This window comes from Prorops nasuta, unplaced genomic scaffold (assembly GCF_024137725.1).
Source record: "Prorops nasuta isolate Cenicafe-Biocafe unplaced genomic scaffold, Cenicafe_Pnas_1.2 PNAS00005, whole genome shotgun sequence".
NCBI classification, from domain to species: Eukaryota; Metazoa; Arthropoda; class Insecta; order Hymenoptera; family Bethylidae; genus Prorops; species Prorops nasuta.
Genome location: NW_027116802.1, coordinates 639479 through 667195, shown reverse-complemented (window position 1 = coordinate 667195; position 27717 = coordinate 639479). Strand labels below are relative to the sequence as shown.

The following is a 27717-nucleotide window of genomic DNA, read 5'->3' as shown; positions in this document are numbered from 1 at the left end:
TTCCCTATTCACTCCGTCTAGTAATTCTGTGTCCGGGAGCAAGTTAGAGAGTGAATAGGGAATATGGAAGAGCTGTGATAGGTAATTGCTATTCTATCCCCACTTCTAAAAGGAAAATAGGGGTAAGGATAAATAAGAAATATTGGCACTAATTGGGAGCTCCGTCTGACTAGTTTAAGCGGGAAAGAAGCAAAATTGACAAATGTTGGTTTCATTATTTTGGAATTAAATTTCAAACGTTTGTTTATATAAATCTAAGGGCCTGATAAAGTAAGTGAAATAAAATTTAAAATAATACAATATCGTGTATAGTTAAAAAATTAATCTTTTATTTCTTTTTAACAGTTGTTATGAATAATGAATATAGTTCGTGTAGACTCTACCAATTTTAATTTAATTTATTTTGATAACTGTCTTCTTTCAATTAATTGCAATAATTTCGTAATACAGCAAAAATGAAAAATTCCAGTAGCAACTTTATCCCTCCATATATTTTTAATATAATTTTATAAACTACTCACTACTTTTTTCTTGCAGTAGGACATCCATTTTTATTTTATCAAAATAAATTAAATTAAAATTGGTAGAGTCTACACGAACTAAATTCACTATTCATAACAACTGTTAAAAAGAAATAAAAGATTAATTTTTTAACTATACACGATATTGTATTATTTTAAATTTTATTTCACTTACTTTATCAGGCCCTTAGATTTATATAAACAAACGTTTGAAATTTAATTCCAAAATAATGAAACCAACATTTGTCAATTTTGCTTCTTTCCCGCTTAAACTAGTCAGACGGAGCTCCCAATTAGTGCCAATATTTCTTATTTATCCTTACCCCTATTTTCCTTTTAGAAGTGGGGATAGAATAGCAATTAGCTATCACAGCTCTTCCATATTCCCTATTCCCTCTCTAACTTGCTCCCGGACACAAGTAGAGTAGCTAAGGGGATTCTATGACCGGGTGACGAGGGGGTCGGGGTCCCGCGGGGGCAAGGGAAGTAGGGGAATTGCCCCCTCTCCTCGAGCGGTTGTGCGCATGCGCATCCTCCTCCCCCGACGTTAAACTCGTAGGGTACACACGTGGCCCCCCTTACGTTAATCCGTACAAGAGAGAGAGAGAGAGAGAGAGAGAGAGAGAGAGAGAGAGCCCCCCATCCCCCTTACGTTAAGTCATATAAGAGAGAGAGAGAGAACAAATATTGTTTAAAATAATTTTTTATTTATGAAAGGAATTAAGGGAACGGTTAATTATAAATACACGCAGATTATGGGAAAAAAGCCTTTCGGTATAAAAAACTCACTTTATTATTTAAAATACATGTTTTTAACTAACACACACACGCACACGCACACGCACACACACACACACACACACACACACTGCAAACTTCTTCTTCTTCTTCTTCTTCTTCGTGGGATTCTGCTTGTTGCTACTGCTTGTACTTCCATTGTGGTTTGCGTAATCACCTGAGACATATTTGAAAACATGTTGTTACTCTTCTTCTTCTTTTTCAAAATAGTAAAAGCTATTTTTTAAATGAAATTATACTTACAATGGCGCAGGTTGATGATCAGCATCAGCAGCACCAGCATCTGCAGCAGCAGCAGGCAGCAGCGGTGCATTTAAAGGTCTGCGAAGTGGTTGCTGCTCCTGCTGCTGCAGAAGTCTCCATCTATTTGGCACAACTACCTGCGGTGTTGGCTGTTGTACAATTCTAAATGGCTTCACAATAGCTACAGGCTTTCCACATTTTTCAATATCTTCTAATGTAAATTTTTTTTCTGGTAAACTTATTTTTTTCTTTTGGTTTGAATCCATTTCGTCAGGCAAACTGATTTTTTTCTGTTGGTTTGAATCCATTTCGTTCACTGTGGGAAACACTACTGAGGTCTAGGTTGCTCTTAAGTTTTAGCTATCTCTACTTTAGATTGAATTACATATCTTAATCTAAACATATTGAATTTCTTTCGCGCCGCTACATTCTCATGCAGTCACACTTTCGAACGTTTAAATTTTACTTACCGATCGTAATAGAGAGAAAGAGAAACTAAGGGAACATATAAGTACACGTAGATTTTGATAAAAACCCACTTTATTATTTACAATTATTACATTTTTTTTTTTTTTTTTTTTTTTTAACAATTGGTATTGAAAACAATCGGCATTGAGACAGCTAGGCTCCATAGTACTTTTCATCGTCGAAGTAAGTTGTACCTCAGGCTCGTAACTTGTGTTCCCCCGTGACGAAAGTCTCAGATTGCGCAGCCCCCAATATTTCTCACTTCAAACATATTTGAATTAATGTTGTTACTTTTCTTTATCGCAAAGTAATAGCTCAATTTTTTTTTTTTTTTTTTTTTTTTTTTTAACAAAGCAAATATACTTACAAAAATCACAATGCGATTTTTAGGCTTTCGCTGCTTCTCCTTCGTTTTCCTCCTCCTCCTCCTCCTCCTCCTCATGCTCTTCTTCTTCTTCTTCTTCCTCTTATTCCACCTGCTCTTGCTCCGCTTGCTGTAGCCCTTCTTGTATTCGATTTCTGAGCTCCACTAGTTTTTCAACTAGTACTATCAAATCAGGATCGTCACCCAACAAATCTTCGTCCTCTTGCACTTCTTCCTCCATTTCACCCATTATTTCCACAAGTTCTTTAACCAAGGCGCTAAATTCAGGATTATCCTCCGGATTCCTCAACAAATCTTCGTCCTCTTCCTCTATTTGTTCCTCTATTTCACTTATTATCCCCACAAGGTCTTCAATCAAGGCATCAAAATCAGGATTATACTCAAAAATGTCTCGTTTTTTAGGTGTATCACAGAACATTGTCACTGTCGTTGCTAGCGTTAAAATGATCTCAAGATTTTTCGTCACTAGTCGCTCAGATGCAAAACGATCTTCCAATGAAATATGAATTTACTGATTACACACGTATTTTGTAGTTAATCTGATACCTTTCTTTCTTCTTCTTTATCAATACATACATATTAGTCTACTCTTTATCAAAACGTATTAGCCTCCTATCCGAGAAGCGGAACGCAGTCAAAGAGAATTTCAATAGAGACCTGATACGACGAACGTTAATAATAATAATAATAATAATAATAATATTGTTTAATCATTTTTTCGCGTAATTCAAAGGTTGAGGATCAGGGGGAGGGGGGTTGAACGATCGTTGTAGTTTTTAATTTAATGATAACAGAAATAATAATAATATTTTTCCATTTATTTGATAAAGGAATATGTTTCTATAAAATAATTTAATAGTAAAAGAAAAAGAAATGTGGTGGTTCCTCTTCCTTCTTAGTCTGCTTTGACGCAATATCTTTTTCCTCCTCCTCCTCCTCCACCTCCACTACTTTTTTCTCCTTCTCCTCCTCTATTTTTTTCTCCTCTTCTTCTTCTTCCTTCTTCATCTCCTTTGACTCAATATCTTCCACGGTCTGTTTCTCTTCGTCTTTCTTCACTTTAATTTAAAAATACAAACAGGTAATAATTATGAAAAGGTAAAAAAGATAAAGTTAATACTTACATTCTTCCTCCTCTTTATCTTCTGCTTCCTTCTTCGTCTCAATATCTTTTTCCTCCTCCTCCTCCTCCTCCTCCTCCTCTATTTTTTTTTCTGCTCTTTATCTTCTTCTTCCTTCTTCGTCTCAATATATTTTTCCTCCTCCTCCTCTATTTTTTTTTTCTGCTCTTTATCTTCTTCCTCAGTCTCTTCGTCTTTCTTCACTTTATTTTTTTTAAGAAAAATATACAAATAATAATAATAATAATAATAATAATAATTATGGAAATGTAAAAATATTATATTATTAAATAAATACTTACAGTTTTTATGCAAATAATGATGCAGTTTCCGTTCATACTCTTCGAAGTAACGATTGAAGAAATCGTTAATTCGATTGACGTATTCCTCTGTCAATTCTCTGGGAGGAGTGGGTGGAAGAGGAACAATATCCTCTTGAATCATGATTAATTTACACTTTTCGCAGCTCATTTTTTCTTACTGTATGTCCAGCACCGGCGATGTTGTAAGATTGAATGAGGCTGCGAGGATTTGTTTTACCCTATTTATTTCTCAATATAGTTTTTTTCCACTCCCTCTATGAGTTTGTAAAAATTACATTTTTGCTTTTATCCATTTGGCAAAAACTGACACCTCCTCGTACGGACAGTGGATACGTTCATTGTTCAAGTTCTTCTCTCGAACGTGTAAATTGCAGGGAGTTTTTTCAAAATCATATAATTTAATTAAATCCTTAAACTTAGGGCAACCATACACTTCTAAATTGATATTATCCACATTCATCCTATTCAATAGATTTTTTTCAATGTTCCCTCCCTTGTAGGCTACTACGGGATTCTCGCACGTTAGGCAACCTCTAATAAAATCTTCCACATCCTCTTGCTCGTATTTCTCGAATCCCGTATCACTATATTTTATACCATGCACCATATTGACCAAATACCACACAGTTTTTTTGTCTTTCTCACTAAGGTTTTGCATACTGTCACGCAAACGAAAAGATGCGTAAGAAATTTGGTTACTTTTTAAATCAATTATAGCTATATCTTTATATTTAAGTTCTTTTTTATAAACTAAGAAAGCTTCTATATCCATTATGTGAGTTATTCTATGCATTGTTGCGCTCGTGCTATTCTCGATGAAGAAAAAAACTGAAATGAGACATTCGAAGAAATATCTCCGTAGAGAGAAAGTCTTTATCGTTTCTTTAAAATATAAAGTTACATTCGATAAGGAGTCCATTCTTTCTTAATCTCCGTAAGATATTTTTTTTTTTTTTTTCCGAAGAAACTAACAATGGGAAAAAAATAAAGTTACATTCGATAAGGAGTCCATTCTTAGAAAATATCCCCTCCTAAAAAAAAAAAAAAACATTAAATTTTAATATTTTCTTAAATGCAACAAAAAAAAGATCGTTCAGTATTGCATCGAGCGACTGACGACGACGATAATGACACCGACATTCGTTGATTTTCAAGGTTTTGTATTGACCGACAAGAGTTTTATAGTTAAAGAATTTGCGGTGTTGCGTGATAATGAAGTGTATCACAATGTATTTTCACCACCATTTCAAGAAGCTTGGTTGAGCGATCTCGAGAGAGAAAAGAATGAGTAAGTATTTTTTTTTTTTGAATGTAATGTTTTGTATATAATTTTATTTTTTTTTTAAAGTTGGCTTTATTTTAATCGACATGGATTCAATTGGACCGACGGTCATTCACCTTATTACAAGCATAAAGATGTAATAAGAAAGTATGTAACGTCGTACGATGAAGATTGGATTTTCGTGAAAGGACGGGAGAAATATGATTGGTTGAGAAAAATTTGCAACTTAGAAAATATATACAATGCGAAGGAGTGTGAGTGGGGTAAATTTAGTCTTGGATGGAGTAAAAATTTCGAACCACCGTTACCCAAGTGTATGAATCATTATGGTATATGTTCACTGCAAAATGTTTACTTTATGAAATCTGTATATGATCAATATATAAAGGAATAAAAGACTTCTGAAAAAAAAACAATGTATATCAATGTCAGTATGCATCTCGGACGAAACAATGGGATGTGTAGATACCCCTACTTCCATTCTCTATTCGATATATATAAGCGTTACTCTTCGGGAGAGACGCATTCGCAATTATTAATTTATTGTTGTTGTTCACCGTATGACAGAGTCATTTCTTTAAGAAAAAACATAAAATGTCGACTGAATTGCGAAGAAAATTTTTTACAATTAATAGTGCGAATGAGTACGATGCGTGGGTACTGGAATGTCGCGAGCATATTCGACGATTGAGCAACGCGGATCGAGCTTTACCCGTTGGAACGCGTCAGAAGAATTTTGCCGAAATCGCGTGTATAAAGTGTCTGTTGCTACGAGCGCAGAGGGAATTGAATTATATTAAATCAGGGGCTGGTTGTAGCAATGACGTACAAGGACTTACCTGGGAGGAGCTTGATTCGGCGTTTCGAAGTCGAATATGCAGCGGCATGGTAGTTAATAGTAATTATATAGAGCCTAAGGATTTTTTAGTAGACGCGGAAGTATTAGTGCGTACGCGTATAGATAAGGTATTTGTTAGTGCAAATAGTGTTAAGGTTAATTGTGTATTTAACGGACAATTCATCTCTAAGGACCAGAGTGATGATAAAAACATTAGTACGACTAATGCTACATTGTATAAGACTGATAATTTTAGTGATTGGTATAGGAAAAACATTTTAGACGTTATAATGAAAAAATTAAGTGAATTTCAAGAGCGTGATAGTGGATGGGCTTTGCACAAAATTCATTATTTAATAGTTAACATTAATCGTTTTAACCCGTTGCACGCGGGTTGTAGAATTAATATACCATCCGCTATCACGAGTAGGAAAGCTCTGATAAATTTAGAAACCAGTGATAATGCATGTTTCGCGTGGTCCGTGACGGCGGCACTCTATCCGGCAAAACCTACGGCTAATCCAAAGCGCACGTCCTCTTATCCACATTTTCGGACGGTTTTAGACGTCGGTAGCCTAACCTTTCCGACTACGCTAAAACAGATTCCGAAATTCGAGACGGATAATGACGTGTCTGTTAACATCTTTACCTTGGAGAATGAAGAGCCAAATATCGACGCAAAAATCGTACCGCTTCAGGTGACGAAGAAGAAGAGATCGAGGCATGCTAATCTTCTTCTCGTCAACGATGAACAGGGGGCAGGACATTTCATGTGCATAAGGAATCTGTCGAGATTGGTGCGAAGTCAATTCACCAAGAGCAAAAATGCGCATTATATATGCGATCGGTATGTATTAATAATGATACAAATATAACTGCATATGTTTTATTTATTTATTTTTTTTTTTTTTTTTTTTTTTAGATGTCTCCACTACTTTCGCACAGTGGAGAGGCTGGAGTCGCATGAGCAGGATTGCTCGCAGCTCAACGATAATCTCCGATTGATGTTACCGAGAGAGTCCGAGGATCGCTGGGTTTCCTTCAAGAACATCAAAAATGGGGAACGAGTGCCATTCGTCGTATACGCGGATCTGGAGTGCATATTATCAAAAGTTGAACAATCGAACAGTAGTGATATTTATCAGAAGCATGAACCTATGAGTGTAGGCTATTATTTAAAAAGTGCTCGCGATGCGTCACTCTCGAAATACGATGCTCATCGGGGTGCCGACTGCATCGAATGGTTCGTACGCGAGCTCGAGGTCATTGCGCGCATCGCGAGCGAGAAACTGGGGACTGTCGTGCCCATGCATAATCTTAGTATTAGCGAACGATCGCGTCACTATAATGATCCCAATTGTCATATATGCAAAAAGCCGTTTCTTCCGAATCAACTACGAATTCGCGATCACGATCATCTGACCGGCAGATACAGAGGACCGGCTCACAATAATTGTAATTTAAATTTCAAAGATTCGCATGTCATTCCAGTCATTTTCCACAATTTTTCCGGCTATGATTCACATTTCATTTTCGAGACGATCGCTAATTTGTACAAGGGATCGGTATATCTGCTGCCTGTGCATAAGGAAAAATACATTTCATTCACCAAATATCTGCGAAATTATAATATACGGCTGAGATTTATCGATTCGTTCAAATTCATGGCCTCCAGTTTGGACAAATTGAGCTCGTACTTGGCGGAATCTCAGCTGACAAATTTGAGGTCACAATTTTCGGAATTGAGCGTCGAACAGTTGAATTTGCTTACGAGGAAAGGTATTTTTCCTTACGACTATATAGATAGCGCGGCTAGATTGGAAGAGACGGCTTTACCACCGCGACAGTCGTTTCGCAACAGACTGACCGACAGCGATATCAGCGAGGAAGCATACAATCATGCCGTAGAGGTATGGACCAAATTCCACATGCGCACACTTGGGGAGTACAGTGACCTGTACCTGAAGACCGATGTCCTATTGTTGACCGATGTTTTCGAAAGTTTTCGCGATAGTTGCATGCTAAATTATGAGTTGGATCCAGCCCATTATTATACGCTACCGGGCTTCACCTGGGACGCGATGTTGAAGCATACGGGAATCAGGCTGGAGCTTTTCACGGACGTGGATATGTTGCTGTTCGTGGAGCGCGGTATACGCGGTGGTTTGAGTCAGTGCTCCCATCGTTACGAGAGGGCCAACAATCGGTATATGCGGGACTACGATCCGGCGGAACCGTCGAAATATCTCATGTATTACGACGTAAACAATCTGTATGGGTGGGCAATGTGTCAGCCGCTGCCCACCCATGGATTCCAATGGATCGAGGACGCTGCCAATCTCGATGTCTCCGCTATACCCACGGATCATCCCGAGGGTTATATTTTGGAGGTCGATTTGGAGTATCTGCGCGAGCTTCACGACAAACACGCGGACCTACCGTTCTGCATGGTGCGCGAGAAGCCGCCGGGCGCGAGCCAGGAGAAGCTGCTGGCCACTTTAAACGATAAGACCCGTTACGTAATACATTATCGCGCTCTGCAACAATGTATGCGTAATGGACTCGTACTGAAGCGTATACATCGCGGTTTAAAGTTTCAGCAGTCCACCTGGCTACGCGATTACATCGAGCTGAACACGCGTTTGCGCACCGCGTCCACCAACGAATTTGAGAGGAATCTCTTCAAGTTGATGAACAACGCGGTTTTCGGTAAAACAATGGAGAACGTGAGGAATAGAGTTGACGTGAGGCTCGCAACCAAGTGGGAGGGAAGATACGGGGCGGAAAGCCTGATTTCCAAACCGAATTTTCACAGTCTCGCGATTTTCAACGAGAGTTTGGTCGCGATTCAATTGTCGAAATTGTTCGCGAAATTTGATAAACCCATTTACGTGGGAATGAGTATTTTAGATATTTCAAAAATTTGCTTGTATGAATTCCACTATGACTATATGCTTCCTACATTCGGCGGTAAATGTAGAGCGATGTATACCGACACGGACAGTCTGATATACAGTGTCGAGTGCGGCGACGTTTACTCGGTCATGAAACGCGATCTCGCGCGATTCGACACCAGCGATTATCCTGACGATAATCGGTATGACTTGCCACGCGTCAACAAAAAGATACCCGGTCTGATGAAGGACGAGAACAATGGTCGTGTCATGACCGAGTTCGTAGGACTGAGGGCAAAAATGTATACTTTCAAGGTGCAGGACTGTGCGAGAATTACCAAAAAAGCCAAAGGTGTCAAAGGTTACGTTATCGATAGAAATATAACATTTGACGACTACAAGGATTGCTTGGATAATTTCACCGTACAGTCTCGCAGTCAAAATTTGATTCGATCGAGGCTGCATCAGGTTTTCTCGATCAGTCAGAGAAAGGTCGCCCTCAGTCCGTACGACGACAAGCGTTTCGTTACACCCGGCACCGCGGCGACTCTACCCTGGGGACATTATAGTCTAAAATAATTTGTTTATTTATTTATTTATTTATTTATTCTATATTTTGATACATCTTAATAAAAGTTATTATAAAACATTGCTCTTATTTATCCAGGAATTGTGCGTCCTGTCGAATCCCAGCCACTTTACGAACACTTTATCGCCCTTTCTACGCAATACTCTCTCCACCAGATACACATCGGGATTGATGGTTTTCGAAAGCTCGTATTCGTAAAATCCACCCAACAGTTCCGTACCCCTGGAATCCTTGAGGAGATACGTAGCGGGATTGGTCCTCTGCACTTTCGCCACCTCGAATATTTCGGTAGTCCAATTAGGCGTGTAGCCTTTGGCGAACATCTGCTTGTATTTACTGATTCGTACGAAATCACCGACTTTGAACTTGGCACGACCTGCGACCTTGTTGTGGCTGTATACTGTCTTGAGTAGCTTATCTGCATGCTCGGGTTTCACATCCACGGGACGCATTCCCGTGGTACGATGCTTTCGCGCATTGTACGCGTCCACCAACTCTTGTAGCATAGCGCGCCACTTGTAATTACCGTTCAACGTAAATCGTTTCCACATTTCCGTCTTCAACGTACGATTCCAGCGCTCGACTATCGACGCTTTCATCACGCTGTAGGTCGAGTAGTGATTTATCCCGCGTTTCTTCATCAACGCCCGAAAGTCACTGTTGTAAAACTCCTTGCCGTTGTCGGTCTGTAAATTTTTCGGACATCTGCCGTCCTTCAGTAGGATTCTCGTCATTGCCGTCGTCACTTCTCCGCCGCTCTTGGTCTTCAATGCCACCGACCAAGCGTATTTTGAGAGGGTATCGATTACAGTGAGAATGTACTGGTAACCTGCATCGACGTAATTGCGCATATCAACAAGATCGGCCTGCCAGAGATCGTCGAAGCCGCGCACGATGACTCTTCTGCGTGGAAAATTTATCCTCGCCGGTGCATGGAGCTCCTCCACCAACTGTATCTTTTCTTTGCTCATTTTTTTTTTTTTTTTTTTTTCAAAAAATAGACAGATTCTTAGAAATTCCTAATGAAAAGTGTTGCTAAGTATTGCTCTTTCCAGATCTCTTTTACTCACTTTATCATCCAATTTTTCACAAATTGTTTGATAAATTTGGTCCATCTTTTTCTCAAATTGTTCATTATGTTTATTCAATGTCATTGTCAGATATTGTTTGAATTCATGCAGTAAATGTTCTAAATTTGGTTCGTGTTTCCTACTCTCACCATCCAGTCCAATTCCAAATTTATTTATCGACATTTCAAAAATCAGTCTCCTGTTCCTCGTTATTATTCCTCTTTTTGATGGCTCGTAATGTCGAGAGTATACAGTCTACGATGTATGTTAAACAAATGCAAATTTCACAGCAGCAGGAGTCAGACATTTATTTTTTTTTTTTTTTACCTCGTACTACCGAAAGACGTTGATATTACACTGAGGTAAGAGTGTAACGTGCAACTTTCTTTATACGATGAGATCCTCGTCGCGCAACTCCTCGATTATCGACTGTATCTCGTTGTGATGACTCGTATTACCGGCAGCCACCGACGCGATCAAAAGTCTCAAACGTTCGATCAATTCATTCGGATCGTTCCAATGTACGTAGTTGATTGGTCCCTCGGTGACACGCATAAGACCTTTACCCTTTTTTTTCGATGATGCTGATGACGGTTTACTTGCGCTCGACGGTTTACTTGCGCCCGACGGTTTACTTGCGCCCGATGTTGACGCGTCAGAAGTTGACGATTTTCTTGCGCGTGATGTTGATGGTAACCGATAAGGCGGTAAAATAGGTTTTCCCAATAGCAATGGTTTCATAATTTCTGTATATTTAGCACCTCTATTACCTTTGATTTGTTTTAGACTATCGTTTAACAGTTTATGCGCTTTAGTTTGATTGAGAATACTCTTGTATTGTTCCAAATCGTCGGGTTTTATAATGGCTTGATTGGGTTCTCTCATGAAAATTAGTTCATAAGTACCCATTGTACCGGTGTATAACGTCTTATCGAGAATAATATCTCCCTCATGACTTATTTCAAATTTACATTTACCAAGCGTCAGTTGATCATCTTCATAACGAGGTCCAAAAGCACGATCAATCAAGTTATCCCTATCAGTCAGAAGTAATTTAATATACTTGCCAGGGATCGGATGTAATTGAATATGTTGAAAGACATGTTGAAACAAGCCTGGTTCCTGTTTTTCATCAACATTTAATTTTTCTAGCAAACTTTTTTTTGAATCGGACGACGGTTGATCGGTTATAGAAGACTCGTCGTCGTCGTCGGTCATGAAATCCAATGGATTCGTAATAGTTTCACTAATATTACTACTACTAAGATTCTTTGCTCGTTTATGCGGTGTCGATGTGAAATAGGCTCCCCTCTTCAATTTATCGTTGTATTTGACAAACGAACTATTATTATTTGTGTTATCCTCCGTTTGCGAAACGAGTTTCTTCAATGGTTCGACTATCGGCTTGAATGTCTCATTCAAACTGCTCTCCATTATCGCCTTCTCCGATTTCAAGGCACGATGCTTGTCGCGAATGACTTCGCTCGTCTTGGCGATCCTCTTCAGAAGCGATTTTTCATCCATCGCGATGCTGTATAAAACAGCTTTCCCCCGAATTGAACGGTTTTTAACCGACCTGTTGCGATGCTGTATTCTCCCCGAACCGACACGGGTTTTAACCGACCTGACACGGTGATCCGAACAGCCTGCGCTCCAGTATCAAACTGACACTCAAGGCCGTGATCGTGAAACCTTACCGGCATGATTATCGACATTCACAAGGCCGAAACCTTACCGGCAAGGTCGAAACCTTACCGGCCTGACAAGGCCGTTCACTCGATCGTGGCGTACTCGTTGAAACCTTTGCGATAACGACCGTTCCTCAGAGAGCTATCCTTGTCTATTACTAAGAAACCGTAATCGCGACTCCAACAGGTCGAACACAATGTGAGAAATTTCTCATACGACATATCACTGTTGACGTGATCGTTGAAAATATGCTTCAGATTAGTTCCATCCTGCTTAAATATTATTAGCAAGTTTGCGTTATCTCGTATCAGATGCTTCGGTATTTTCGCATAAGTCTGACAGAGGTAGAAACAATCGATGTTGGAATGTCTACCCATGCAAAAGTAGTCCCTTATATTGTCCTGCTTGTCGTTGGCCACATCGTCGAATATGAAAATGGAATTCGGCTTTGCATCCGCGACGTTCACAACCTCGCAATTGTTGGAAAATTGAAAGTAACCGATTTCCTCCGTTTCCTGCAGAAGCTGCTCCAGATATCGATACTTCGGTTGCTGGAGCGATTTCGAGTAGACGTACAGGTTCTCGAATCTCACACCGTGCGGAATCTCTATGAGGCTCAGCAGCACGTTTGTCTTACCGCAATTCGACGGACCGCAAACTATGCAGCGTATCGTAGATGGTAATAGCGATCCGTGACGTTTTTTTTTTATTTGCGCGGTAGCATTGTGAGCATCCAAATTTGTCACGCGAATAGTCGGCACGTGCTTCACGAAATGCATCCTCGCTATTAACCTTCGGGAACAGCCGTATCGTTCATTTATATTTCGCGAATTACGGAACTATTCGGTCAGTTGCCATTACGATGGCGTTCATGCTAGTCGTCGTCGATTCTCTGCATAACTTGACGAATCATCAGCTCGAACACATATCGAAGATCGTATTGCTCGAGTACTTTCCAGACAGTATCGCGAGTGTGTGGGAAAGATTACCTCGGCACATTCGCGCGGACTCGGATGTGCAGCAATATCAATATTGTTTGCAACACTACAATCTACCTGATACCACTCACCACGACGGACCACCGAGACGGATAAAAGACTGTTACGTTTGTCAGCAAGAGAAGCAGTTGCTCTAAATGTCTGGATCGTTCTTCAATAAAGTCTTGAAAAAATTGCCATTTGAGCTGCACGTGCCCGGTTACAATTATTGCGGACCCGGCACTCGACTTCGCGAAAGATTGGAGCGCGGCGATCGTGGTATAAATCCGCTGGACGAGGCCTGCCTCGATCACGACTTAGCATATTGGCACAACGAGGATCTACCGGAGCGTCATCAGGCCGATAAAGTGCTAGCGAGGAGAGCGCGTGAACGTATTAACGCAAGAGACGCGACCTTGGGTGAACGCGCGGTCGCCGCAGCCGTATGGGCATCGATGAATGCTAAGCGTAAACTTGGCTTGGGATTACATAATAATATTGTTGCGATGAAGAAAGCAGTAGCGGCTAAAAAAAAGAACAACAACAAGAAAAAAATTGGTATTACGAGGAAGAGAAGAATTCGAATGCCGAGGAAACGGGGTGGTATAATACCTATACTTCCACTACTAGGTGCAGTCGGAGCATTGGCAGGTGGAGCATCGGGTATAGCGAGTGCTGTAAACCGTGCAAAAGCTGAGAGAGAACGATTGCGGGAAATGCAACGTCACAATCGCGCGATGGAAGCGTCGCGCGAGAGAGGCCGAGGTCTTTATCTGAAACCGTACAAGCGAGTCGTCGGAGAGGGTATCCGTGGAAAAAAAAACAAAAAAAAAACAACAAAAAAAACGGTCGAGGAAGAAAATGAATGAGGGAAAATTTCGTCGTCGTCGCGATGCTCTCCCGGATTCAGGTCCTACTAGTAACGTACAATTGGCACTCATCTGCCGACGCATACCATACTTCCGTGGAGTCTTTATGCGCACATCTCTGCCGCTAGACGGACCGCGGTGCAACGAGTGCGCGATCGTGAATCTCGACGATCAATGCGGTCCTGGTACCCACTGGGTAGCCTACGTCAAGCGTAACGACATCGTCCTATATTTTGATTCCTTCGGAAATTTGAAACCGCCGAAAGAATGTGTGCGTTACTTTGGTCCTAACGTTACAATCTACTACAATCATGATCGATATCAATCGTACGATAAAAGCAATTGCGGTCAGTTGTGCGTGAAATTCCTGCGAGAACAAATACTTTGAAACAAAAATGTCTTTCACCGTGACATTATCGGATCGTAAATCAGTATTAAATTCAGATTTCTTCCCCCCCATCAATCTGCAAGACGATCGCTACGAGATCGGTCTCGTGGACATGCAAACGTTCAACTCGATAGCCAATGTGGACGAGACGAATAATAAGTTTTACTACGATAACGATAAGGTGCTGACGATACCCAGAGGCTGTTACGAGTTGAGTGCCATAAATGAGTTTTTGCAGTCTCAAATTTCTGCGAGACACGAAATTCAAGAAGACATTGACAGCGTTATTCTTCTACGAGCGAATAACAATACACTGAAGAGTGAAATATTCTGTAAATATTCGATTGACTTTGGAAAACCGAATAACATTGGCTCACTACTGGGCTTCTCGTCGAATCACGTGATCGAGCCGAACGTCCAGGCTGAATCCGACGATACCGTGGACATTGTGAAAACAAATATTCTACGCATCGAGTGCAACATTGCGGGTGGTGCGTACACCAACGGTAGACCACGACACATTATTCACGAGTTCTTTCCCAGCGTACCACCGGGCTATAAAATCTCGGAGGCACCGATAACCGTCATTTATCTACCGGTCATCGTCAGAGTAATCGACCGTCTCACGTTACGTATCCTCGATCAGGACGATCGTCTCGTAGACTTTGGACGTGAAGAAATTACCATAAGATTACACATTAAGAAATGTTAATTTACAAAAGTAGTAGCGAGGATTATAAAGCGGTGAAACTGGATGAAACGTTCGCTAGTCGTTCGTCCTACGTGGAGTCGAATACACCGGCTCGGAGTGAAAATCGCGACAATAGGAGCTTCCTGCTAACGAGAAGAAATATCGAATTTTTACAATCATTGGGATTCACCGTGAAGAGATTGGGCGAAGGTAGTACATAGTGGAACAATGGCAGATCCCTTGAACGTCACCGCACCGCTGACCTACGACAATCGCATCACGAAAATGGACATGCATGCCTACAATCCGTATGCGAACGCCTCGTTGGCGAACAGCGACGAGATTCGCATTCCCATACAGCAGCAAGATTTGATACTCCTGCCGTGCGAGAGTTATCTCTACGTCGAGGGCCAGCTGGTGGAGGGTACGCGTGACGCGAGCACCACCAACGATGATACAGTTACGCTCGACTGCAATTCCGCGGCTTTTCCCTTCGACGAGATTCGTTATGAATTGAACGGTATCGAGATCGACCGATGCAGAAACGTCGGTATTACCAGCACTCTGAAGAATCTCGTTTCCCTGAGCACCGAGGAGAGCGCCAGTCTACGTCATTCCGGATGGTTCGTCGCAACGGCCAAAGACCGACTCAAAAAGGAGGCGGCTGTTAAGAATTTCAGCTTTTGCGTGCCCCTGAAAATGCTGCTGGGATTCTGCGAGGATTATCGGCGAGTCGTCGTGAACGCGCGTCACGAGCTCGTTCTCATTCGCGCGCGCGACGATACAAACGCCATTTACTCGGCGGTGAAAATCACCGATTCGTCGATCAAGCTGCTACGAGTGCAATGGAGAATATCCCATGTGACCCTGAACGAAATTACGAAACTCCAATTTCTCGGTATCGTCGAGCAGGACAAGAGTCTGTCACTCGCTTTTCGCGCCTGGGAACTTTACGAGTATCCCCTTCTGCCCAAGTCGCAGCGACACACGTGGTCCGTGAAAGCGTCCACGCAATTGGAGAAGTCGCGATACGTCATTCTGGCGTTCAGAACGAATAAGAAGAGTAATCAGCACGAGGATGTGCTGAGATTTAATCATTGCAAAGTCCTCGATGTCAAACTCTATCTGAATTCCGAATCCTATCCGTACGATCGTCTCGACACTGATTTCACGAAATCCCGCTACTCCGTCCTCTACGACATGTATGTAAAGTTTTTCACCTCCTATTACGCTGGTGAGAAACTCGGGAGACCCATGCTCGACTATACGGACTTTTTGACGTACGGGCCGCTCTTCGTCATCGACTGCTCGCATCAGAACGAGTCCATAAAAACCGGCACGGTCGACGTTAAACTCGAGATCGAGTGTATGGAAATCATTCCGGATAATACTATAGCCTATTGTTTAATCATACACGATAAAATTGTACAATATAATCCTCTTACGAATATTGTTAGAAATGTAAGTTAAAAATAAGGAAACAATTGTTTTATTAAATAAATAAGTATTAAATTTATTCATTATTTTTGAATACAAAATACCAATCAAACTTTAGATTTAAATTCCACATTGTGATATTTTCCTCCTTTGTATAGCATTATTAAATTTTTGGCTGTTGCAGCCTTTTGCAGCTGCTGCAACTGCTCCGTATCCTCCGCCAATTTTGCCATTCTGCCAGGCAAGAACATCCAATCTCCAACTGACAGCTTAACAATTATTTTTATTCCATATTTTGTCATAATTTTGTCCACTTCTAAAATATCATACTCTTTATTTTCCGTCAAGCTATTTAATTTAACGAAATTCTTTGGAATTACGCTTCCCAATTTATTAATTTTATTGAAATTAATTATTATCTCTATGAAAAAAAGAAAAAAATAATTAGTCTCATTAGAGTTAAAAAATCAATTAAATAATGCATTTTTATCTTTATGAAAAAAAAAAAAAAAAAAAAAATGATTAGTCTCATTAGAGTTAAAAAAAGAAAATATATCCTTACCTTTTTTATGTAACAAACTAACAAACAAGAACAAGTTTCTTTTTAATGCGTTTTAAACTCTTTTCTCTCAATACACCTGACACAAAAACTGCTTTGCAGAATACGTTTTTACAGACTGAAGCGCTTTTACTGTGACTGCTTTGCAGAGTACGTTTTATAGACTGAAGCTTTTTCTTCTTCTGCTGTTCACTTGACTTCTTTGCAAACGATATTATCGTATGTTAAGCGTATTTAATTTCAATGTTTGGAAAAAATATCTATAGATATCACTATATTGGAATTATTCAGAGGGTATAGTGTATCCTTCTTGATTAAGAAAGAAAGAAAGAATGGACTTCTAATTGTTATCAAATGTAACTTCATATTGAAAACAATAGGAAAAAATATCTATGGATATCTCTATACGGGGATTATTCAGAGGGTATCCTTCTTGATTAAGAAAGAATGCACTTCTAATTGTTATCAAATGTAACTTCATATTGAAAACATAAACGATAAAGACTCTCTCTCTCTCGACGGGATTTCTTCAGAGGCTGCATTCAGTCCTCGAACGTTCATCAGTGCGGATAGTAAAGTAGAAAATTAAAGAAATGGAAAGTGAACGTTGTTTAGTGACAATAAATCTAGTAGAGGAGGAGGAGGATAAAAATCAAGCAGAATCGATGTCTGATTGCATCAAAAGAATTAACGATTCTCATAATCGTTATTTTGAAGAATATGAAGCAATGCTTCATCATAATATGCACATGAACTGTAAGTACTTATTTTAATTTCTTTTAAAGAAAAAAAACCCTACCCATCCATACAGATTGTTTATTTCAATAAATAGAATCATAAAAGAATTTTACGACACATATATTTGAAAACTGTTAACAATCCCACTATTTGACCAATTTTTTTTTTTTTTTTTTTATTATTATTCAAAACGAAGAATTACGAAAAAAAATTTTTTTCTTTTATTTTTTACCAGCCATTGCTTTAGAGGAGAGGGAGGAAGAAGAAGAGATGGTGGAAGAAGAGGAGATGGTGGAAGAAGAGGAGATGGTGGAAGAAGAGGAAGAAGAAGAAGAAGAAGAAGAGTTTGTGATTTTTGTAAGTATAATTGCTTTGTAAAATAGTTATTACAATATCAAAAAAAAAAAAAAATAACAAAATGTTTTTCAAATATGTCCCAGGTGAAAAATATGGCCACACAAACGGAGTCCATTGCTACAAGAACTGAGGCTACCCAAATGGAGCCTCAGATAGATCTCACACCACATTACTGGTGTACAAATTGTACAAAATATGGTCACCTACGCATCAATTGTTCACTACCAGAGTGGTGTAGCATTTGTCATAAATATATACATCATGCAATTGAATGTAAAAAAAATTTCTAAAAAAAGCAATGTAAATAAAACCTTTTTAATACTTCAATAAATTATAATTAAAAAAAAAAAAAAAAAGATTCCCTTTTTTCTAACTTATGAAAAAAAAAAAAAAAAAAAATATGGGGGAGCGATCACTGGATCGCTCTCTACGAGTATTCTCTCTCTCTCTCTTTCTCCAAAGCGTCTACACTATTCGCCTTAAAGAAGTCGGTCGCGCGGGCACCCAGGAGCGTAAAGACTCGGTTGGGCACCCCCCAACTCTCATCCCAGGAGCGTCAAGATTCGCTTGGGCACCGCTCTTTAAGGAATTTAAGGTAAAAGGGGGAGGCCACATTTGTACCCCCCCCCCCCCCCACCAAAGGAGTCAGAGGGGGGATACACGCGACAACTATCGGTAATTAGCGATACCGACAATCATCGATGGAATCTCTCTCTCTCTCTCTCTCTCTCTCTTTCTCTCTTTCTCTGCGTCCACTGCTTAACGTAAGAGGGGGGGGGGGGAGGCCACGTGTGTACCCTACAAGTTTAACGTCGGGGGAGGAGGATGCGCATGCGCACAACCGCTCGAGGAGAGGGGGCAATTCCCCTACTTCCCTTGCCCCCGCGGGACCCCGACCCCCTCGTCACCCGGTCATAGAATCCCCTTAGCTACTCTACTGACACAGAATTACTAGACGGAGTGAATAGGGAATTCTAGGGAAAGCTCCGTCGGAGTGAAAAGAGTTTAATTCCGAACTCAACTAATGAGGGCAGGTGGCGTTGGACACCCCCTCCCACCCACAGCCAAAACAAAATAATAGGCGGTTGGGTGTGGGCACTCCCGGAAGGAATGCCCACTCCCACCGCAGGCCCAGCACCCCTTGGGATTGGGCCGGTGGGTGGGGGTGACCCTCGCTCCTGCGGGAGCGGGACCCGGGGACGGCTGACGTCGGGGAGCGGGAGGGAAAGAGGAAATAGGGGTCGAAGGGGGAGAGTGGAAGGTGAGGGAGGAAGGGGGGGAGGGGAGGTTTGCAGGGACAGCAGAGGGGTCATGGGACCGCGGGGAGGACTGGGGCGGGATAATCGGGGAGGGGGAAATATATTAAGGGACATTAGGGGAGGGATGATGGATGGGGCAGGGGCGAAGGAGCGAGGGGAGGTTCGGGGAGGCATGAGGGGACGGATCGGGGCAGCAAGGGGCTGGAAGGGGGGACGGGGGGACATGATAGCGGAGGGGGGGAGGAGGAGGGAGCCCGAAGGGCGGGGGACTGGAGAGGAGCAGGTGGGGCGGAAAGGGGGAACAGGCGGGCGGGAGACCGGTGGGCCAAGGACTCGGGGGAGGGAGAAATGGACGTGGCGGGGGGGGGGCGAGGAGGTTCAGGGGCGGTGGGACGACGGGGGGACTGGGAAGGGGGGAGGATTGCGGAGCAAATAGGGGGTAGGGCTCAAGGGACGCGATCGGGGAGTAGTATGCGTCGAGGTCGGCGAGATCCATTTCCGGGAGGCGGGATCGGCGCGGAGGTTCTAGCTTCTCCAGCGCCTCCCGTACCTCCCGGGCCGCGGCCCGCACCGCAGCAGCCTCCTCCTTGGTAGGGAGCTGCAGCGGCCGCGGCTTAGCCGCCTCCCGCCAGGACAAGTGGAGCTTCCTACGAAGCTCCTCCGTCATTGGCGGGAGGGGCTGGATCCCGCCGGCCACGCCGCCGGAAACGATGGGCGGATAATAAATATCCGGGGCCAGGGGGAAGGGGTCGCGGACGCCGAAGGAGGGCCCGGGCTCGGTCGGGGACCGGGGTGGGCTCCCCGGCGGAATCCGACCCTCCCGGCCCAACATTCGCCTCGGTCCGGCCCGGTGATGTGGTAGCATCCTGTAAGTGGGTAAAAAGCGATTAGTGGGGTTATTTCGGGCCGTAACATAAACAGATTAACGGGGGGTTGGACGTTGGGTTCGGGGCCGAAGTCTAACGGGGAAGCGAAGGGGTGGGCGTCCGTTATTCGGGGATTTGGGAACGGGAGCCGTGGTCCGAGATCGCTGAAGTACCGGTGTGGACTCCCTACTGGAGTGTGATCCTCCCGGACTGGTGTCGCTCGAACTCCGATCCTGCAGAACCGTCTTTTTCTGGACTCTGGGGCTGGGGTGGTCGCGCGGGGATACGATGGGGGTAGGGTTATCGGTTGGGGTAGCAAAATAGGGTTTCAGGTCTTTCACGTGCACTCGTTTCACGAGAGTGCCGTCTTCGGCCTTAAGACGGTATACTGCTGGGGATAGAACAGTATCAATAGTATAGGGGCCTATGAATTTGGGGGCAAGTTTAGATGCAAATCCCTGGGTGCCGGACGAAAGTACATAATACTTGCGCAAGACTTGGTCGCCCACCTTGAACTCGACCTTCCTTCGTCCTTGGTCATACCGGGGTGCTTGGCGGAGAGTGGCTTCACCTAAATTCTTCCGGACCAGGTCTCGCAAATGTCCTAAATTGATAACTCTGTCGGTCCAGGTTACGGTATCGCGGGGTTCGTATTCGGTAGGGGAGGGTTCTTTTATGAGGGTTCGGATCGGTAAGGGATGGCGGCCGAAAATGAGAAACGCTGGGGAAAATTGGGTCGAACCCTGGGTGGACGTATTTAACGCGAACTGTAGTGACTCGAGTTTCCTATCCCATTCGCGGTGGTCTCCCTCCACGTACATCGCGAGCATTGTCTTCAGGGTTCGATTAACGCGTTCAACGGGGTTGGCCTGGGCGTGGTAAGGGGGGGTGGTGATTTGGGTAATTCCGTAAGCTTCGGTTAGGGCTTTAATATCCTTGTTGACGAACTCCGTGCCGTTGTCGGTCAAAAAGAACGTCGGACATCCCCATCTATGGACTATTAGGGAAGAAAGGGCTGCCGCGATTGATCTGCCATCCGCCTTCCGCAAAGCTTTCAACTCTACGTATTTGGTAAATGTGTCCTGGAAGACTAACAGATATTTATTCTGGTTTTTGCTTTGCGGAAGCGGTCCCATTATGTCTGCAGCCACTAAGGTCCATGGTTCCTCGACGACTCGTTCCCGCATCAGTCCTGGGGGGCCTTGGGTGGACTGTTTGTGGGTCTGACAGGCACGGCAAGTTCGGATATACTTAACTACGGAGTGATAGATTCCTGGCCAATAGAAATCTTGTTCGAGGCGGGCATACGTTTTTTCTATTCCTAAATGGCCGGACTGGGGAGGATCGTGTGCGTCGCTAAGGGCTCGGGGGCGGCTTTCGGGGGGTAATACTAACTTCCAGGCATACATATCTTCCATAGCGGGTTCTATCGTGGGATTTGGGCGATGGTAGTACAGTTTATCTTCATGAACTTTCCAATCCGGGTATTTCCAGGGAGCTTCTTGTACATTCTTCAAGCGATGAAGATACCACTGATCTTGGGAGGAACCTATGGTGGTAAGGGCAGTGACAAGGGAAGGGTACATGCGGGAAAGGGCATCGGGGACAACGTTAGCAGAACCTTTTCTATGTTCGATCGTCATATCGAACGACTGTAAGGCCAGCGCCCAACGGGCGAGTCTTCCAGTGGGATCGCGGAGCCGCTGCAACCACCGCAAACTACTGTGGTCGGTAATTACTCGGAATGCCGTACCCTCTATATAGGGACGGAACTTCTTCACGGCCCACAATACCGCCAAACACTCTTTCTCCGTCGTGGAGTAATTTCGTTCTGCGGGGCTCAGCACTCGGCTCGCGAACACCACCGGAAGCTCGGCTCCGTTGCTCATTTGGGTCAGGACCGCTCCTATCGCAGAGTTGCTGGCATCGGTCTGGACTATAAAGGGTTGGGAGAAGTCGGGGCGAGGAGGACAGGGCGGACTTCAAGGCTTCAAATGCTGTCTGTTGTGCTTCTTCCCACTTCCAGGGTGCGTCTTTCTTCAGGAGCTGCGTTAGTGGGACCTTGTGCTCGGAGAATTTGTCTATAAAACGGGCGTACCAGCCCACCATTCCTAGAAAACGTTGTAGCTTCTTGATGTTTCGTGGGGCGGGGTATTGTACGACAGGGGCGATCTTCTCGGGGTCGGCCTTTAATCCTTCCTTGTCGATGATGTAGCCCAAGTAACTGACTTGCTGACAGCATAGCTCGCTCTTTTCTGGGTTGAAGGTCAAGTTAGCGGCTTTTAGGGCTGTTAGGACTTTCTCCACGTACTCCGCATGTTCTTCAAAGGTTTCGATGACGATAATGATGTCGTCCAGGTATGCGAAGACGTGGGTGGACCATTCGGGTTTAATAAGTCGATCCATCAGTCGCTAGAAGGTAGCGGGGGCGTTGGTAAGGCCAAAGGGCATTCGGGTAAACTGGAAAAGGTCGGCTCCGGGGACGGTAAAGGCGGTTATTTCTCGGGATTCGGGGTCGACGAAGACTTGGAAGTAGGCTTGGCTCAGGTCGAATTTGGTGATGTAACGGGCTGTTCGTAATCCGTCGAGGATGGCGTCGATATTTGGCATGGGGTAGGCGTCCTTCTTAGTTACTTGGTTGACATCACGGTAGTCGATACAAAAACGAAATTTGCCTGTGCTTTTCTTGATAATTACGGGACAGCTGCTTCATGCACTACTGGATGGTTCAATTATTACAGCGGCCAGCATGTCCCATACTTCAGCGTGCGCAACCTTTAACATGGCAGGGGATAGACGACGGGGACGTTTAATGGGAGGGTGACCTTGGATATCGATATAATGGGAGGTGAGGGGAGTAGGGGGGAGGGATTGGTCGGGGATGGGCATCAGGGTTCGGCAGAGGGTTTGAAGGGTCTCCTTTCGCTGGGAGAGGGAGCAACTAGGGCTAGGCCATCAAGGGTAAGTTCAACGGGGGGTTCGGTAGGAGAAGGGGGGCGTAAGGGTCGAGAGGGAGAGTTAGGAGTGCGCCACGTCAGGTTTGCGAAGTCCAGGGTGACCTGCAGGGCCTCCAAAAAATCCACTCCTAGAATGCAGTCGTATCATAGGGCTTTACACACGCGAATCGCCAGGACTTCGTTCTGCCCGTCCAAGTGGAATCGGACTCGGGCTTCTCCTTGGGCTGGTTCTACGGCTCCATTGGCAACCTGTATGTACGCTACAATGTGTCGTAGGTGGTTCTTCAGGAGGTCTCCTATCCTCTTCCCGAAATATGAGCGGGCCGCCCCACTATCCAGCAGCGCGGGAAAAGTGTGCTGGCCAATTCGTAAATTCAGGAAATATCTGGGGTCGTGTTCAATAGGGGAGGCAGGGGAGAGTTCGGGGAGGGAATCCAGGGCGGTATTGGGACTCTTGGGAGCGGGAGTCGAATCGTCGAGTCCAAACGATGTCCCGATTATTCGTTTCCCGAGCTCTGCTTTTCCTTACAGTTGGGGCAGGTCTTGGTGATAATGCCCATCCGTCCACAGCGGTAGCAAAATTTTCCTCGGGGGTGGGAGCACTGGGTGAAGTGATGTCCTGGGCGATGGCAATTCCAGCAGGTGTTCGGGGGTGGCCTCATCTTCTGGATATCCAGATCTCCTGTGGCTGGGCTTCCAGGGAGGGGTTGATTGTCGTCGGGAGGGGTTTTTGGCAGGGAAGAAGGAGTACCGGTGCTAGGGGTTTTTGTGGGTTTGTTGCGGGGGCCTTTGGAAGGTTTGGACTGGGTGGGTGGCGGGGAAGAGGATTTGTCGGGGGTCGGGGAACTAGGGGTGAAGGCGAGGGTGGGTTCTTTTCTTGGACTAAGGTTAATTCGGCTTCGATGGGGGCGGCAGGGTTACGAGGACTGGTAAGGGGGTTATAGGTTTCGGTAGGGAATAGGGACGCAGAGGGCAGGCGTGGGGGAAGATGCTTGGAACGATCAGCCAACTTTCTGGTGTCCACTCGATGGCACTCGTTGATTAGGTCCTGGAAACTGGACAGCTCTTCTCTAGCTATTTTCTGACGATACAGGGGAAGCAGATTATGGTAGGCCAGGTTCAGTTGCTTCCCCAGTTCCATAGGGGGGTCCATTCGTTTCAAAATTCTTCTAATTTTCATAATGAAATCCAGCGGTCGTTCCTGTGGTCCTTGGGTCCGGGCGGTGGCTTCTTGTCGGATTACGTGGGCGGGGTATTTGATGGCGAAGGTTTTGCAGAAAACCTTGACGAAATCATAATATTCGGTCCACGCGGGACTTTCCAGTCGGAACCAGGTTAACGCGGTTCCTGCGAGGACTGAGGGAAGAGCACGTAAGACGGCCGAGGCCGCTAGATCCCTATCTTGGATCAATTCGTGCAGGGAGGTTAGAAACTCTCGAGGGTCCTCGTCGAATTGTCCGGTAAAAACTGGGATATATTTGGTGAGACTATCCTACGCGCGCATTTCCGGGGTAAGGGTCTCTGATAGGTGGGATGGAGTTAAGTAATAAGGATCGAACTCTCGGAGGGTGCTGGGCTGGGGGGGGGGGGTGGTTGGGAATTTTCCGGGATTGGGGTAGGGGTGTGCGTAGGGGGGGGGAGTATATGTCGGGAAGTAGGGGGCGCTAGATTCGGCGTTAGAACGTACTGGGTATGAAGCCTGACGTGCCCTAGGCGGCGTCGCTTCATACTGGTTCGGTCCGTGCCAACTAGGGGTTGTGGGGGGGGGGGGGGTAGGGTGGGACGAAATTGGGACGGGACGGGGCCATAGTGTACGTACTATGGAGGATTGAGGCAGAATTCCAAATGGGGGAAGAGTTACGGAGAAGAGGGGTAGTTCGGGACGGAAGGGGGAGGGTAGGTTGGTACGAGGTAGGGGGTGGATGCGTCAGGGGGGTAGCGGGTAGCATTCGGGGTAGCGGCACACGATCCGGGGCACCCGGAACCTGAAATGAAGAAAGTTTAGACGGCAGGGGTGGGGGTTGAGCGGCGGGGGGAGCTAAAGGTACATTCTCGTATCGGTGTTCGGGTCTTCCTGTAAATAAGCAAGGGTGAAAGGGGTTGGTCCGGTCAGCAGCGGTCGTCCTCGTGGATTCCTGAAAACTCGAATTGGATTCTTCGGCGATTGTGGTCGCTACCGGGGAAGAAAAACTAACTACGTTGCGACGGGGTTGAGTCACCTCTCGACGCGGGGTGGGAGGAATTTCATCACCCAATAAATCGATTAATTGGATCTCCCGAGATCCATAGGGGTTGCTGGGTTCTACGGGGGGAGTTAAGGGTGGTCTTGGCGCAGGGGTGGCAATTATATCAGCAGAGGGGGGTAGTTCGCAATTCGGAGGGAAGGTCAAAAGCGGTTGTGGGGGAGGCCTTACGTCCGGCGCGAGCATGGAGTCCCAATAGTAGGAAATCCCACTATTGTCACTCTCAAACGATTCCGTCCTATTACCGGCGGCCCGAACGTCGAGGTCCATCTCCCATGGAATGGACATGTCTCCCAACAAAAAACGGCTACGAAACCTAAAAAGTCGATCGCGAAGAATTGAGGGAGACCCGGAAACTTGGAGCCCGTAGGAAGGCAAAATTAATAAAATGACCTGTAGTGGGAGGGTACGAACCACGTCGCGGTAGGTTTCGAGGGAAAAACCGGGGGGGGGGGAAGGAGAAATGCTCATCACCTACCTTTTTCGCCGACCAGGGAAGCAGCGGGTCCCAGCACTCAGCAGCGGTGGGGGGAGAGAGCGTCGATAAGGCAGGCAGGCGGCGGCAAAAATTTTGTACTTGATTCAGTTTGAATCACTCGCGAAAACTTTCTAAGTTTGAACAGGAAAACAAACACTAAAGGTCACGAGCACTCGACCCGCACCCGCGACGCACGGAAACGCGGGAGATCACCGCCAGAGCCAACGGTCGAACACTATGGCAATAGGGTGGAGGAGGTAGGGGAAGGCCAGGAGAAAGTCCAAAAACTACACTTTTTAATGAAATCACTGCACTCGCGGGCACTACGGACACTCTACGCGGCGGGACCCCACGTTGGGCGCCAACTTGTAACGCGCGGAAAGGATTCCAGGTTAGAAAATACCAAAAAATTACACAAAAAGAATCCGGGGACGCAATCTTTATTTCCCACTGTAAAATCTCGGGGGGAGAGGCCTCCCGCGATGTCCTGGCAAACTTATTATACGCGCACAATGATTTCATTAACCACTAAACGAAAAGGAAAACTGGGGAAAACTTAGGGAAAGCAACGGCTAGAAGGCGGAAGGGGGGGGGGGGGAAGCAAAAGGGAGAAGGAAATAGGGCAGGGAAAATCCTCCGTGGCTCCGACGGCGATGTCCCACGATCCCACGACGTCCGCCACGAGAACTCCACAGAAAACTTTGCTAAATCGATGGCTGGGGCCCGCAACATTGAAATACGTTGAATTTCAATATTCGCGGCGACGACCCAGCTCTCTGTTCTAAACCACGTAATGATGCTCCAAGAGTAGAACAAGGTGTAGTCCAATTTGACGGATATTCCTCCGTTCTCCCAATTATTCCCCTCATTCCGGGGTGTCATGGTTATGATCGGGATCCAGGGACCAATCATTAATTAGGTATGGATCCGCGATCCATATTTCTCGCCGTTCCGGCTAATCACCCACATACTTGGCATGATACCCGGCTGGCTATCTCCTGCGCGAGAATCCTGCGTGATCGTCCTTAGCAGCAGACGACACTATGGCTTCGTGGTTCGGCAGCGGGGCGATGCGGTGCGGGGTCGGCGACGATGGGTCGGTAGTGGCGCGGGCAGGGGAGAACGCAGCTAGGCGCGCGAGGCGTCAGCGCGGTAAGGAGAGGGGACGGGACTCGCTGCTCGGCGCTCGCGGCGCGAAGCGCGGTAAGGGGAAGGATAGAGCGACGCGTAAACATACGCGGGCGGGACATTGGGTGCGAGGCAGATAGACTTATGTGGATCGGGTATGGGCTAGAAAAGGATAGAGGGACAACAGTTTTCAAGCTCTTGTTGGAGCAGGGAAATCGGTCTTATAAGCTACTAATAAAATTTACCTTTGGGAATATAATATGTAATTCTAAATAAACTACAACCTAGAAACATTCGCTCAATCCTCAATCATACAATTTCCTAAAAACATTTACTCTCCTTCCGGAGATGGCAATTACAATATCCCTAAGCGGGTAACTACATTACCATCACACGGAAGCAGTGAAGCCAGACTGGGTCTAAAATGCTTCCCCACTCTGCCTCCATAGACTCACTAACACGTAGAGCTATTGAATCGTCCGTGAGAGTACCCCACTACTGACTCTTCGAACGTTGCACGCATACCATCACTGCAGTACGTGCATGTTT

At 44.9% G+C, this 27717-nt stretch overlaps 2 protein-coding genes across 2 annotated transcripts; both read right to left on the bottom strand.

Annotated features, from left to right (window-relative positions):
- Positions 1-22081: 22081 nt before the first annotated feature.
- LOC136773743 (uncharacterized) lies at positions 22082-22768 on the bottom strand. Its single transcript, XM_066727657.1, has one exon. The coding sequence runs from the start codon at positions 22766-22768 to the stop codon at positions 22082-22084; it is 687 nt and encodes a 228-aa protein (XP_066583754.1).
- A 1209-nt stretch (positions 22769-23977) lies between these two features.
- Positions 23978-25850, bottom strand: LOC136773742 (proteoglycan 4-like). Its single transcript, XM_066727656.1, has 2 exons — positions 25228-25850; positions 23978-24806 (listed from the first exon to the last, which is right to left on the bottom strand). Exons 1-2 carry the CDS (start codon positions 25848-25850, stop codon positions 23978-23980), a joined length of 1452 nt encoding a protein of 483 aa, XP_066583753.1.
- Between the last annotated feature and the right edge of the window lie 1867 nt (positions 25851-27717).